Genomic DNA, 14,814 nt, shown 5'->3' with positions numbered 1-14,814 from the left:
TTGATCACAATTCTAGCCTGATTGGTCCCAATTATGTCCCAATCCTTTCTCCTTGTTTTTTAAAATTGTAGCCTGGTCGGCCCATGGCTACCTTTACAAACATTTGTCATTGCTAGACACTCAATCAAACAGAAGCGACAGGAATATATGAGAAAATTATCGTTTTTAAATGTTTTAAATAACTTGTGCTAGATGTCTCTTATATGTTTTAGCGGACCTGACTACACATTTTCCACCATTGCAAATCATCCCTTTATCTCCATGTTCTACATCAATCTCACTGAACCATCAAACAAGACATTTTCAATACGGGTACAAATGTTGAGCAACTTTACTACGGTTTTCTCATACAAGAAGTTTAAAACTATTGCTCCAAGTATAGCTTGAAACTATTGCTTTAATTAAATGTGCCCAAAGATGCAGATAGCCAATTAGGAAGCCAACATATGATGATATAATTTGACAAAGCATGTTTACTAATTTGCGTTTCTATTTAGTTAAGTTCAAACCTCGGAGCAGATGGATCCGGAACTTTTCACAACTTTTCTGGTTCTGTGTCGCTCGGTGGCTACCAATTAGTTTTTAGTGGAGTTCAGGTTTATGGTGCTGGAGATGCAAGTGTTTGTGAAGTTTTTTTCTACGTCTTGAAGGTGAACCTTTCAAGAAAGCGTTTATGAAATTTTTGTGTGACAATACAGTGCATATGTTCAAACGATGTTGAGAAGATTTTTGATAGTAATCAATAGTACAAAATGTGTCATTATTTCAACTGTTTGTAGAACCAGAGCGGAGGAAATTTTTTGTTCTCTTCACCATCGCAAGCACGCAGTAATTTAGAAAGTACAGCTCAACTGTATGGAATTACTGACGAGGCTATACTCGGTTACATGTTGTTGTCCACGTAAGTGCATTTGCATGATAAAATGTTCCTCTATTCTATTTTTTTTTCATAATTCTTAATTTTATTTAAGTTGGATCTTTCGACAAACATACTGACATTACATGTGCGTTAGAAATACTGATCGGAACTAATTTGTCTTAATAAAGCCGTTGTAGTTTCTAATCACTATTTTTTTGCAGCAAAAGTCCAGGGCTGAAAATCACGCAAGATCAGCTGGAAACAACAATGCATATGACACTCGGTGTTATACTAGGGCAATATGTAGCTCCATCAGAACCGCCTGCTGAAAGTCCACACCGCCAAGCAAGTAAGCAAACGATTTCTATTTCGATAAAGTTAATATTTTTGGCATATATTTCTGTGATATTTTTTCCAACAGTATTGTATCGACAAGATTAAATTTCATCATATATTATTCAACCTAAACACGCGTATCGTTCATTACTTTATAACTGATGGTTTGTAGTTACTGAAGCGACCAATTCATTGCTGCACCGACTGCAATCATCAAACTTGACAAAATCTATTCCCGACTTTCATCGATATACCTATAGTGGCATGAATTCGATTCCTGATGGTGGAAATGACATGTTTGATACCGGAAACATGGTACTATATGCTTAAATCAACTATTTTGGAGTCATTTATCTTTATTATTAAACAGACACATAATACATCTTATAATCGATAAGAACAGAATCGTTGTATATGTTGCCACATATTTATAGGTCAGACTTAGTGCTCACTTTTTCTGCAAAACATTTTTTTAGGTTTACCTCTCCGTCAACGGAAATGAGACATTGGTCAACTACAACAAAACATACTAGTAAGTTGCTGTGATGCAACCAATGTTCACAACTTTACCCGATCTTTAACTGCTTTTTTTGTTTGGTTTAGCGGACCAGATTATTCGTTCTCGACTCTTGCCATTCACCCCTTTGTTGCATTTTTCTACATCAACCGTACCGAAGCAAAAGGGGGAAACTTCTCAATCCGGGTAGGCGTACACATGAACTTACTGAGCAAAGCATAACGTAGATCGAATGTTCTCAAACCAACTATTTTGCCAACAGCTTGTGTCTGATCTCGGGGCTGACGGTGGTGGCCAACTAAAAACCATCCGTGGTGCTGTGAGAGTGGGTGACTACAACTTGGTTTATCGCGGGGCCCAGGTTTATGGAGCTGGAAATGACGCAAGCGTCTGCAAAGTGTTTTTCTACGTTATAAAATTGGTACGTATTTTGTTTGTGTGGCCGTTTTAGAAACTGTTGAGTAGTATCCAGTTTGTCTTACCTAAGCACCATATCAAAGCTATAAGTTGGTTTTAAAACTTTTTTATTTTTGAAATTGAGGTAATTTCTTTTTGTATTCAGTATAACATTGGAGAAACCTTTCACTTCACAAATCCATTTCGTGAAACACTAAACCTGAATTATGAAGCAAGTTTAAGCGGTCGTTTCGACAATGCCTTGCTTGGATACATCCTACTCTCAACGTAAGCCAAAACAAGCACACTATGCACTGCCTTTATGTCTTGTGTGTTGTGAAAACATATAGGATTTTGAATAGTGTTTTTTTTTATATGATTTTCTTGGTTTTTATGAAAGCACAATACGAAGACAAAGTTTGTTTTTGATAATTCGCAGACAAAGCCCAGGACGAAAACTTACGGATGCCGAAATCGATGCAACAATGCTTAATATGCTTTATGTTATTCTTGACCAAGGTGAATAATGGTTTCCTTCTTTTTATTTACTTGGATTGTTAGTTTGACTTGCATTTAATTTTACCAGAACCACCTCAAAACATCACGACCACTGATGCTACCACTTCAACTGTTCTGACTGATGAGATTAGGACACAGCGTAAGTGGGCGATGCTAATTTCCATTTGATCGATGTATTGTGTAATCTAGTTTGCTGAATTTAGCATTAAAGTGTATTCAGTAATATTTTGTCATGAAAGTGTAACATAAGAGTTCTTACCTCTTTTGTTATTTACACCAAGATTTAGGTATACTGTAAGTGTAAGAAATTCATTTTACAATGTGCTCACGAATTGTTACCAATAACACAACTTTTTATTGAAGTTTATGAATGACCACCTTTTTCAGTTGCCTTGACGACTGGAATGTTCCAGAGCCGTTTTCGTTCAGCAAACCTTGTTCGGCATATACAGAACTTTCATTCATACAGATATGACGATACAAGTTCACCAAACACTTTGATTTCTGATGGTGGAAATGATATGTATGATGGTGGAAACCAGGTATAACGATAGAAGACACAACATTATGTATCGTTTAAGACTTTAAGTTGTGTCATTTATTTTGAATTTTAGGTGTATTTTACCGTGGACGATGATAGAACTTCAGCCAATTACAATCAAAATTACACGTAATTATTTATTTTATCTATTTTTGTTTCTTTTTTCTAATAGCAATATAAAGATCAAAACTGTCCGTATTGGAAGCATTTTTAAAGTTGCAATAATTTAAAATCGTACAGTCGGAATGCAAACTCTTTAGTCGGCAATGGAATTATCTTTTTAAGAAACATAGAACAACATAGATCATCAAAAGAGAAAATTTGGGTATTGTAAAATGATCTGTTATTAAACGAACAATTTATTTTTGCAGAGGACCGGGTTATACTTTTTCAACTCTTTCAATTCATCCCTTCGTTGCTTTCTTTACGTTCTACACAAATAGCGACAAAACATTTGGTATCGAGGTACTTTTTTCCTAATGCACATGTAACGCTGTACCTCATGTATTTTATGGGGTTTTACATTTCATTAAAGGACACACAAAGTATCTAGGAATAGGAAACTTACAACAAAACTGCATAGAACCTAAATTAGTACAAGAATTAAACAGTTTACTGCTAGTCCCGCCGTTCTAAGTACATAATATTGCTATTTCCACTGTTTAAAGTTTCAAAATATTTCAGGTGAGATCAAATCTCGGAGCTGACGGAAGTGGAACTTTCCAGAACTTTTCCGGCTCGCTTTCGCTGAATGAATTTTTTCTTAAGTTTGAAGGCGTTCAAGTTTACGGAGCAGATGATGCTTCAGTTTGCGAGGTTTATTTCTACGCCGGGATGGAGGTAAGCATAATATGTTTACTACTAAACCAACAATATTTTCTGTTTAGAGTATTTCTCTTAAATATATGGTGAATATTAGATAAAAAAGGGCGGAGTCGTATGTGTACCAAGGTTCTTACAACCTACATAACAAACTGGAAAACACCAATTTATTAGTTTAATGTATTTCAAATAGTAGGTAAACATGACATAGCTTATCGGTTGCTGTGTCATGCAAAAACACCTCGCGTGCCGTCTTATGCTGTACAGCTTATTTTAAACAACACTTTACAGGACATGTTTTATTCACACAGGGTCAAGAACGTGGTTATTTTGATTTTGAATCACCGATACAAAACAGAAAAGATATACGCAGCACAGCCACAGTCAGTGGCGATATGGGTTCAGGAATATTGGGCTACATTTTACTGTCCACGTAAGTGAGATCATCATAATGGTAACTTTGACCACGAGTTTTAACTAATTCGCAATCATACCCCTTCAAAAGAGTTTCTCTGGACAAATTTATATTTACGATGTAGCAGAAACAACATTAAAGTAAAGATAAAAAATATTAGGAGCACTCTTCAATTTGTCCCATTTGACAAACATTTTATCTTTTAGAGAACCAGACAGAGAAATAACACAGGGCGAATTAGATGCCACCATGCTTGATGTGTTAGAGCTCGTTTCGACGGAACCTGCTGGTAAGTGTTATATTTAGGGTGCCTAAAATTCACCAAAACGTCTAATTGTGATACCAAGTGGGGCCCAACGCTAAAATAATTTTAAACCAGTTGCATAAACTTCTTTCTTGCTTACTTGGTTTTATATTTCCATAAGTCTATTACCATTTTTTACTTTCTACTTGGGATAAATGATAACTAGTGTTTTGTTTTATCTAGAAACGTCTATGAACGAGACAGACACATATACAAACACCTCCACAGTCGAAACGGTTGATTCCACTGTTCCAACACGTGAGCGAATGATACAAATTCAACAACTTTGTTGTAACTTTTTGTTTTTTGCATAAAGATGTCGTTAAATCGCAGTTAAAGGAAAAAAATTACAATTTGCAGTGATTTGCTCCTAAAACTGATTCTCAACATAACAATACAGTCTTCGTACAACAATATTAACAGTATAAAATATCTGCTTGTGGCTATATATTAATTACCAGTTAAGAAGTGAATATGTCCACAAACAAAAAAGACATCTTAACAGATGCTTTGTAGCAAGCAACACTGCATTATATTCGGTATTTTTCAAATTTAGAATATTTTTTAGTTTCCGACGTGGCAAGAATTTTTCAAGAACGTCTTCGTTCCGCTAACCTTGAGCGACACATACAGAATTTTCATTCATACCAATATGACGATAGTAATACACCACAGACGAAGATTAATGATGGAGGAAGTGATATGTATGACGATGGGAATGAGGTAAGATATAACGCTATTCAACTCTACGCTTCGTTTCAAACAAAAAAATGTTTTGTTTTATTCCATTTGCATTTTAGGTGTATTTTACAGCGAATGAAGTCAGAAGAAAAGCGAATTACAACCAAAATTACAAGTAGCTATTTGCATTGGTTTACCTATCATGGTTGATGTGTTTAAATTTTAAAATCACTTTCGTTCGTGCATTATCTTTTTAATATATGTTGTAATAAAATGTTTACTTCTTTTGTGCAGTGATTCCGGTTGGACTTTTTCGACACTACCTGTTCATCCCTTTATGGCTTTCTTCACGCTTGCCACAGATTCACGTGACGACAGCGTATATATTATCGAGGTAAATTCACAATTCCACAATCATTTGTACGATGCATGTTTGCAGATGTTTGGACATAATCATATATTTACACTCTTTGGTAAATGACATCATATGAGATACCTGCTTTAGGGATAAAGGTGATAAAGCGAGTGTGACAAACATTATCACTTTCGATTATAAAAGAAAGACATTGTACAATTACCAAATGTAACAGGATTTGAAGTCACAATACGTACAATTAATTCACCACCTGTCTATGGATCTAAGTTGCCAACTGCCCTAAATTTGGGTAAATGTCTGTAATGCTTACTGTAATAACTAAGGTGGAATCAAATCTCGGAGCTGACGGGAGTGGAACTTTCCAGAACTTTTCCGGCTCACTTTCGCTTAATGGATTCTTTCTTGAGTTTCAAGGCATTCAAGTTTTCGGAGCAGATGATCCTTCGGTTTGCGAAGTGTATTTCTACATCAACACCGAGGTGAGAAACACGAAATGACTCTGAAACCATCTGTCTTTAACATAAAAATATTATTTTACCTATCACCCTACTTAACATTTTACACAAATTATTTTCTCACCAATATTTTGGTTGTGAAAAATGCATGTTACAGATTATGAAGAGCCCTTGTAACTTGATCAATGTTATTGGGCTTTTTTGTATTATCCTAGTTTTCGGTCAGTAGTTTTTTTAGGTTGAATGTTTTCAGTAGGTTAGTATCAAAGTTTTGGAGTAAAAAATGTTTGCTACCAAGTTTATTAAAATAATCGATTCCTAAAGGCTAATGATTTTTTCTTTGAAAATCGTTTCAAAGAAAGTATATTTTTATCAGTCTTTTTTTCTCGGCTGAAAATTTAAACTGAACCATTGAATAGTTTCTATATATTCTACATCGACTGAACCAGTGCCTCAGTTGTAAAATCCATGTGTATCTAATAACATGTTGTTGCCTTTTTTTATCTGTACAGAGGAGAAACGGTGGTATATTTGAGTTTGAATCGCCAAGACAAGACAGACAATATATTCGCAGCACCGCTAAAGTCCGTAACCACTTCGGCTCAGGAATGCTGGGCTACGTTTTACTGTCAACGTAAGTAACGTCGTTGAAATAAATTCTGTAACCGGGATGGTTTTATTTCGCTAGCAAACTTGAAATATTGACCTTGTATTCAAAACAATATAATGCAGCAGTATTACAATACGATTTTTAACTTCAATTATGTTAACGTTTGTTAATAATCAAACCACATAAATAAGGGTTGATTGGAGGTTATTTACATCATTTTAGTGAACCGGACCGGGAAATAACACAAGACGAATTAGATGCCATAATGCTCAATGTGTTACAGCTTGTTTCGGTGCAAACAATAGGCAAGTTATTTTTTGTTTGATATTTTTGTTGTAACGTAGGTGGTTGCCTATACTCAGGGTTGCCATATATGGCCTATAACCGATAGGGTACCCTTATTCTAATATTTGTCCGTATTTTGAACGGCAATGTGTTAGTAAAATTTATTGTCCTTATTTCTAAGAAACGTCATTGTTTGTGACCTTATTTATGACCTTGTTTTGAACAATTGCAAGAACAATTAAGGTAGTGAAATGGCAGTCAAATCCACCCAACCTAGACCTGAGCTGTCGTGAGATGCACGAAGTACTCTATGCGAACAATGAGTTGCTGGAACAGATTGGTTTGGCAGAATATATATGTCTTGACCCGTAGAAATACAAAGGTTTATTCGAAAACCTTTGCTTCGTTACGTATGAAAATTTAATGTTTTGGTTGTTCTTATTTTAGGATTCATGTCGTTGGCAACCCTGCCTATACTTAATGTGATACTGAAACCACCATCCAACACCAACTAACTTTTTATTTAGTTATCCAAAGATTAAATACTTTTAACCATATTCGTTTGTTGATCCTTCCACCAGTTCTAACAACCTGACAGTCAAAATAAACCATCTTTGAAAATTTTAGAAATGCCTCCAAATGTTACGATTACAAATACAAGCATCTCCACAGTCAACGCGACAGACGCTCCTGTGCGAAGCGGTGAGTAAATAAAGTTGATGAGATTTTGTTTTAATTATTTTTGACATGGTTACTTTTTACTGATCTTTTAGATCGCGATTATGAAACAAAAAAATTATCTATTTCCTAACACTTAAAGGGGGCCAAGTTTATGCACTTTTTATCACACCAATGCCCTGGTACAATAGCTTTGTAATTACGCTTCGATATTTTTGAACATTTAGTTGCACATTAGGATAAATGTAAACAAGATTGTAACCATGGTTATTTTATATTGCAATATCAAATTTTAGTAATGCTTTTAAGCAAGCCATTTTCCATCCTGTTCAATAACATTCAGGTTTCTATTCTCTTTTTAGTTGCCGACGTGACAAGGGTTTTTCACGACCGTTTCCGATCAGCTAACCTTGATCGGCACATACGGAATTTTCATTCATACCAATATGACGATAGTAATACACCACAGACAATGATTTATGATGGTGGAAATGATATGTATGATGATGGGAATATGGTAATATAAAAGAAGATACACATTTTTTGTGTCTATCTCATGTTTTTTATTAAATTTTCGTGTTAGAACTTTATGATAATTTTGGATTTTAGGTTTATTTCATTGTGGATGACGTCAAAACTTTGGTCAACTACAGCCAAATTTACGAGTAAGTATCTATTTTGTTTTATATATTTTAAGCGGTATAAATTCCAAATGTTGTATGCTATCTGTCATGAAACACTTTTGTTAATGCAGAGGATCCGGTTACACCTTTTCAACACTTCCTGTTCATCCTTTCATGGCTTTCTTCACGCTTGTCACCAATTCACATAACGACAAAGCGTACACAATCGAGGTTGATTGTATAACTGAATCTGTAATAATCTTTACACATTCAAATGTTTTTTTATGTACACAGTTTGGTAAAAACGCATTTAGAAAATTCTTTTGTGTAAAAGTATTTATTTTCGCACATTATTAGCACACACATTTGGTTCGGCTTTATTATCAGACCTAAGACTGATGCAAATAAAACTTTAACCCGGATTGATATCGATGTTAAAGTAAACTAGTTTATTATTATAATCATAATCAGGTGAGATCTAATCTTGGAGCTGACGGAAGTGGAACTTTTCATAACTTTTCCGGCTCGCTTTCGCATAATGGATTCATTCTAAAGTTTCAAGGCGTTCAAGTTTATGGTGCAGATGATGCTTCTGTTTGCGAAGTGTATTTTTACGTCGTCCAGCAGGTAAGAAGATAAAACACGGCCCGAAAACAGTCAAGCATTTAAATTTGAAACTTACTAATGTTATGGCGTTCATTTCCGAAAGACTTAACCTACTACAGTTTGAGAATCGCTGCTTTATAACAATGTTAAACAAACAACATTAAAAAATAATGACGAAGCGTCCAATTACTTTAATGGCAAATAATGGAATGACGCGTCAGCGCAAAAGGAAAATGGCAAACGCCACGTTTTTTAGAAACACTTGAGCCACACGAGTCGCCATTCTGGGGTGGTATCGCAGTTTGGGTTTCTGACCCACATGCAAACATAAAAAACCTGTTCGGAATTCGTCCCCGGAAGCGCCTTGGGTTCGAACCCCCGTAAATAAAAATAAAAAAGTCGTTTTTTTTCTGAAAAGCACAAAAATTGTCATAAAATGGGTTCTGAAGTCATACAAGGGGTTTCTTGAAAAACGTTTTAATATTAAATTATTTTTTTTGTTCTGAAATTTGTCAAACAACTCTATCGGAACTCCGTCCCTGGTTTTAAAGCACTTAAAATGCAATGTGACACAAACTTCATGGAGCCTTCATGTTTGGTAGATTTACTTACCAACATGTACATAGACAATTACAGGCCAAATGTTTAACCAAAATTTTCTGAAATTTAACATAGCATGAACTGAACAAGGCTAAAAATTAAAACCATACTTTACAGGAAGTAAACCATGGGACATTCGAGTTTGAGTCACCTGAAACAGACAGGCAATACATTCAAAGTACAGCTTCGGTCCGTAACCATATCGGCTCGGGAATGCTGGGTTACATTTTACTTTCAACGTAAGTAGTGTCGTTCAGATTAACCCTCCCACTGTGACTGTTAAACCTGGTTAGTACATTGAAATGGTTACATGGACCATCAGTTGCAAAAAATAACATTTTTAATAAAGTTTTTTCTTGCGTTATTTCAGCGAGCCGGATCGTAAAATAACACAAGGCGAATTGGATGCCACAATGCTCAATGTGTTACAGCTTGTTTCAATGGATATTTCAGGTTGGTGCTTTTTTGGCGAATGTGATAGAAAAATGGCCACTTAACGTTTTATTTTTTGTGTTATCAGGTATCATTTTAAAGATTCCGTCTCCTGAAGTTAAACCAAACACAACAAAAACAACTGCAACAGAAACTACTGGTAATGACGTTAAAAAAAATTTGCAAGATTGTTTTGAACAGCTCTATCACCGTCATAACACGTTTAAAACGGCATTCACCATCTAAAAATAATGTGCTGTCCGCAGAACCTCTCCTGGTTTAACGATTAATAATTGTTTTTTTGACGTTCAGCATAATTACCTTTCTGCAGTTCAATTTCATTTAAATTTACTTTACTGTATTCATTTAAACAAAACCGAAATTTAGACGAACTCTTTCTCCCTTCGTGTACTGCAAAAGTGGCAATGAACTCCATCTTTAGATGTGATGCGATTTTCAGCAAACCGGCTAGAAGATTCAAGGGTCAAGACACTTGCAGGTATTACTATGTAATATTATTTCGCCCAAACAAACTGAACAGCATTATTTTTTACAAACTGTAACTTAAAAGTTTTTCTTTGTTAGACTAGCTTTGGTTAAATAAACTAATTGCTGCCTGCCATAATGTATAAATGATTACTGCACTTCCAGCAGTTTTATTATGAATAATCGACGTCCACTGCGAGACGCCTTAATAAAAGGATAATGGCATATTTTAAAAGACAAAAACAGAAACTTATCTTTCAAGATATACCACTGTCCAGAAGGCGTCCCGTATGGAACGTCGAAACGTCGGTTATTGTAATAAAAATGCTGAAAGACCAATGCTTGTTTAGCTATAGATTATTTGATGTATATTAACACATTAGTGTTAAACACAGATCTGTCCTGGACCAACTCTTCCGTTGCATTTCGTTTCAAATTTATCAGTGTTACCAGGGATGGAAAGAGAATTATTTTGATACTCTGGTGCCTTCGAATTTCAACTCCGAGGTATTGAAATTGCTGTTTTATGCGCAGTTTCAAACACATACTCTAAAATCGTCTTTTTCTGCAACAAAACAATTTCAAACACTATATACGGATCTGTTCATAAGTTTAATGGTGAAAATAACGGCCCAAATAGACGTAAAAAGCGACATGCTTATGAACAGACCCGTATATAGTGTTCCAAAGTACATAGGCAACCATTACGGTATTGCAATGAAGAAGAAGATATCACTGATGATGGCATGAGCATTTGCCGAAACGTTTGAACAATAAAGCATGTCGCTTTTTACGTCTATTTGGGCCGTTATTTTCACCATTAAAACAATTTCAAATTTAGGTGTTCATCTCGTATTCGCACAATCTTCCAAACTCGAGGAAAAACGACAAAAACAACTTCGTCGACACGTTTTGTCACCACGCTGCAAATAAGTTGGACTTTCCATTCGAATATCCATACCTGGCAGATTTATGTTATCCTGGTGTGGTCGATGATTTGGTTGAGGAAACTGGAAAGTTCATGTATACTTACTTGTGGTCCCGAAATGCCACTGACGTTTGTCCGTAAGTACACAGTAGCATTTTTTTAGTTGCACCTCAATTCTGCAAAAAAATTATCCAACCTTTTAAAAATTGTAACGACTTCATAACCTTTAACTTTTTTGTATTTCGGGCACAAAAGTTTGAAAGAGGGGTTTAACAGAATATTTCAGTTGTTAACTGGTTTTAGTAGTCTTTATCTTTAACTGAACCTCGACACCGATTTAAACCGAAATTATAAAACATTTTTTTTAAATAGATACCAGTACATTCACTGCAAGCAATAAGCACATACTGCAATGTGAAATAAACGACATATAGCTAAGTACACATTATCACATGTAAACTAAACGGCGACGCATTTAATTTGTTGTTGCAGAGCTTTCCAAACATTGCGGTCTTGGTTCGTTAACACCACAAGAAACCGCTGCTCATTTGATTTCTCTGGACGTTTTCAGGCAAGGCAAACAAGGCAATACCTCAACCGGCTTGTCCAACTTGTTATTGCTGCTGTAGATGAAATGCAATCTTCTATCTGCACAAGTGAGTACATTATACCGGCCCCAAAAACTGTTGGCTATGGTTCTTGTTTATTGATAATATATTTCTGAATAATATTTCTGAAACTTTATGTCAAGTCATTTAGATCTGTGCTAAGAAACGCATCTGAAAACGTCAATAAAAGGTTGTTTTTGTTTATTTTTTACAGTTAACACTCAACCGGAGAGATTAGTTATTAAGGAATTCGAGGATCTCATGCTCGGTGGAAAACCAAGGTACTGAATGAGTGTTAAAAGTCTTTGATATTTGTGATGTTACAAAACTAGATCTGAGCTCTTTTTTCAGTCAACCGAAAAAGCAGGATGGCTCTTCATCAAAGAGACGTCGTAGCCAACGTAATAACTGATCCAGCAATACAAGGTGAAGACCATTTTTTGAACTACTAGAAATAACTAGCACCCGCTAAGACATTGTTTTTTTTAAATTGTCTTTTAGTGTAACTGATAAATATTTTCTTTAATTCTAAGTTAGTTTAGGGCTGGGGTTCTCAACCAGGGTCGTTACTTATTGGGGGAATTGCATGTTTGCATGAGAAGAAGAGAAGATTTGTTTCATCGGTATAGTGCTAGATACATTTCTAATATATTTCTTTGTGTGCTTTACAGATCAAAATATACTACCCAGAAAAAAAAACGCTTTAACGTTGTGATATTCGATGAAACCTCTAATTGGTGGAGCTTTGAAGTTTGGAACGTTAAACCGGAATTAAACCATTTTCTCTGAAGTGTTTAACCACGCACAATGTTGGCGTACTTGCAATAAACAGAAACTCAAAACAGATTTGTTCATATGTTTAAACATCGTGCACACAGTTAGTCAGATTTATGTACAGTATTGAAATACATTCACAAAGGCACACAAGGTGAAAATAATGAATGCTGCAGCCTTTCATTTTTTGAAAATCGGTTTGTAGGAATAGTATGAGGCAGAAACCGAATTGAAACTAAAATATTCATTTTTAAGCACCCAAATCCGAAAAGCAGGAGAGGTACCTTACGTTTTTTAAACAAAAAAATCGGGTCAAAATTGTATGTCTCTGTTTCCGGTTTAAACTGTTTCTACCGCCTATACTGACCTTTGAGGATGAAGCAAATTGCCACTCAAACGTGGCTGGAAAGTACCAGCGCCATTGAAACAAAAACTGTTAGTACTTTAGTAGTAAGGAAGTTTTTATTTCAATACTTGCGTATTTACAGGAAGTTATTAACAGTTGCAGGTAAAGCAATTTTCAATCAAAATAATTCCCCGCCCTTTGGCAAAAAGATACTGCAATGCTGCACCCGTTTCCGAATATTCAAAATGTATGCATTGCAATTCTGTTCCATAAATACATCTACGCAACGCAAATAAGCGTCCAAGACGCACTGACGTTGCCACCAACTTTTACATTCATATTTACTAATTCCAATCTCGTAAACCGGAGGTGAGCAGCCTTTGTCACCGATGGGACAAATACAAATTAACATGACTAAATCGAGAGCTGCACATTGATGTAACAAAAGTTAAATGTACTGTGCTGGGCATTAAACACGTTTGTATTGAGGTTAACAGCAGCTGTCATTAAATTCGAAAGTAGCACCGGACTCGTTGATCTGCTCAGAAACCAAGTGTTGGAATCGCTTGCACTGCATGAAAGTATTTTAGCAGGTTACACTTCATTTAAAACCCACACGTCTCCGAGGAGAGCAAAATGTTCAAAAATGTTTTTCAATAGGCCAAAACCCTGGCGTGAACTAATAACAAACCACTTGCACAATAAATACACTGTTGCTGCCAGACATAACGTATCAGCAAAATTTTCAGCTCTTCCGGCAGTTTTTTATTTTAATATGCCAACGTTTCGATGTCCCATACGAAACACCTTCATCAGGGTAATGACATACATTGCAAACGCAAGTTATTATAAAGCGAAAAGGGCGGCGAAACACACACAAAAAAGGCGGTAGAAAAAACGCAGTGCGCACCAATGGTCGTGTGATAACACCTGGCTCAATGGTGCAAAAGCGACCGATAAGTTATCGGCATTAGAACGTCCGTTTTCACGTTCATCGTGTTGGTGTGAGAATGTATGTTCCACGACTCCAGGAAACCTCGCTTGTGAAAATCGGTTTCTCTCGCTAACACCTGGGCAGCAGAGAAGTTTATGGTGTCGTGGAAACATACATCGCCGCCCTTTTCGCTTTATAATAACTTGTGTTTGCAATGTATGTCATTACCCTGATGAAGGTGTTTCGTATGGGACATCGAAACGTTGGCATATTAAAATAAAAAACTGCCGGAAGAGCTGAAAATTTTGTTGACACTTGCACAATAGCCTACTGTTTAACCTGCTTCAACTATCATCCATCTGCGGTTTTAAAATTAAACATACTTTTGTAATAAGTATTCTTTCTAATGTCAAATAGTTGTCAAACAAGTGGCCAATTGGCTCTTGAAATAAACGAAGTTGCATGCCAGTGCCACAAAATATGTGAACTCACCCATAACATTAAAATCTAGAAATCATGTGACGTAACAATGCGAATCGCTTCTATCATCATGTCAAACAGGAGTAACCTGTTGTCAAGTATGCGTTTGTTCTTCGCTAAAGAACTTTATGTACCGATAGATGCGTTTGGAATGTGGACCAAGATTCTGGTTGCATACATTAGCTCAGATCAGCATGTAAGAA

At 35.8% G+C, this 14,814-nt stretch overlaps 1 protein-coding gene across 5 annotated transcripts in view; it reads left to right on the top strand.

Moving 5' to 3' along the window:
* Positions 1 to 12,921, top strand: part of LOC145222447 (uncharacterized) — a 32,354-nt gene extending 19,433 nt beyond the window's left edge. For 3 of the 5 annotated variants that reach the window (XM_080088579.1, XM_080088577.1, XM_080088576.1), the window contains exons 59-97: positions 213 to 312; positions 498 to 650; positions 780 to 901; positions 1,081 to 1,208; positions 1,368 to 1,510; positions 1,672 to 1,727; positions 1,799 to 1,898; positions 1,975 to 2,133; positions 2,275 to 2,396; positions 2,548 to 2,627; positions 2,695 to 2,766; positions 3,015 to 3,169; positions 3,242 to 3,297; positions 3,540 to 3,633; positions 3,853 to 4,008; positions 4,302 to 4,423; positions 4,612 to 4,694; positions 4,893 to 4,967; positions 5,278 to 5,432; positions 5,510 to 5,565; positions 5,685 to 5,784; positions 6,090 to 6,245; positions 6,734 to 6,855; positions 7,054 to 7,136; positions 7,744 to 7,818; positions 8,157 to 8,311; positions 8,404 to 8,459; positions 8,549 to 8,648; positions 8,889 to 9,044; positions 9,741 to 9,862; positions 9,994 to 10,076; positions 10,144 to 10,215; positions 10,443 to 10,554; positions 10,937 to 11,048; positions 11,383 to 11,606; positions 11,962 to 12,125; positions 12,292 to 12,358; positions 12,429 to 12,503; positions 12,749 to 12,921. In XM_080088579.1, coding sequence (XP_079944705.1) covers positions 213 to 312; positions 498 to 650; positions 780 to 901; positions 1,081 to 1,208; positions 1,368 to 1,510; positions 1,672 to 1,727; positions 1,799 to 1,898; positions 1,975 to 2,133; positions 2,275 to 2,396; positions 2,548 to 2,627; positions 2,695 to 2,766; positions 3,015 to 3,169; positions 3,242 to 3,297; positions 3,540 to 3,633; positions 3,853 to 4,008; positions 4,302 to 4,423; positions 4,612 to 4,694; positions 4,893 to 4,967; positions 5,278 to 5,432; positions 5,510 to 5,565; positions 5,685 to 5,784; positions 6,090 to 6,245; positions 6,734 to 6,855; positions 7,054 to 7,136; positions 7,744 to 7,818; positions 8,157 to 8,311; positions 8,404 to 8,459; positions 8,549 to 8,648; positions 8,889 to 9,044; positions 9,741 to 9,862; positions 9,994 to 10,076; positions 10,144 to 10,215; positions 10,443 to 10,554; positions 10,937 to 11,048; positions 11,383 to 11,606; positions 11,962 to 12,125; positions 12,292 to 12,358; positions 12,429 to 12,489 — 4,207 coding nt within the window. In that variant the 3' untranslated portion in view covers positions 12,490 to 12,503; positions 12,749 to 12,921. The other 2 variants (XM_080088580.1, XM_080088581.1) reach the window with 2 other exon arrangements.
* The last annotated feature ends 1,893 nt before the right edge of the window (positions 12,922 to 14,814 follow it).

This window comes from Phallusia mammillata, chromosome 4, assembly GCF_965637545.1.
Source record: "Phallusia mammillata chromosome 4, kaPhaMamm4.hap1.1, whole genome shotgun sequence".
In the NCBI taxonomy this organism is placed as follows: Eukaryota; Metazoa; Chordata; class Ascidiacea; order Phlebobranchia; family Ascidiidae; genus Phallusia; species Phallusia mammillata.
This window is presented reverse-complemented; position numbering and strand designations above follow the sequence as displayed.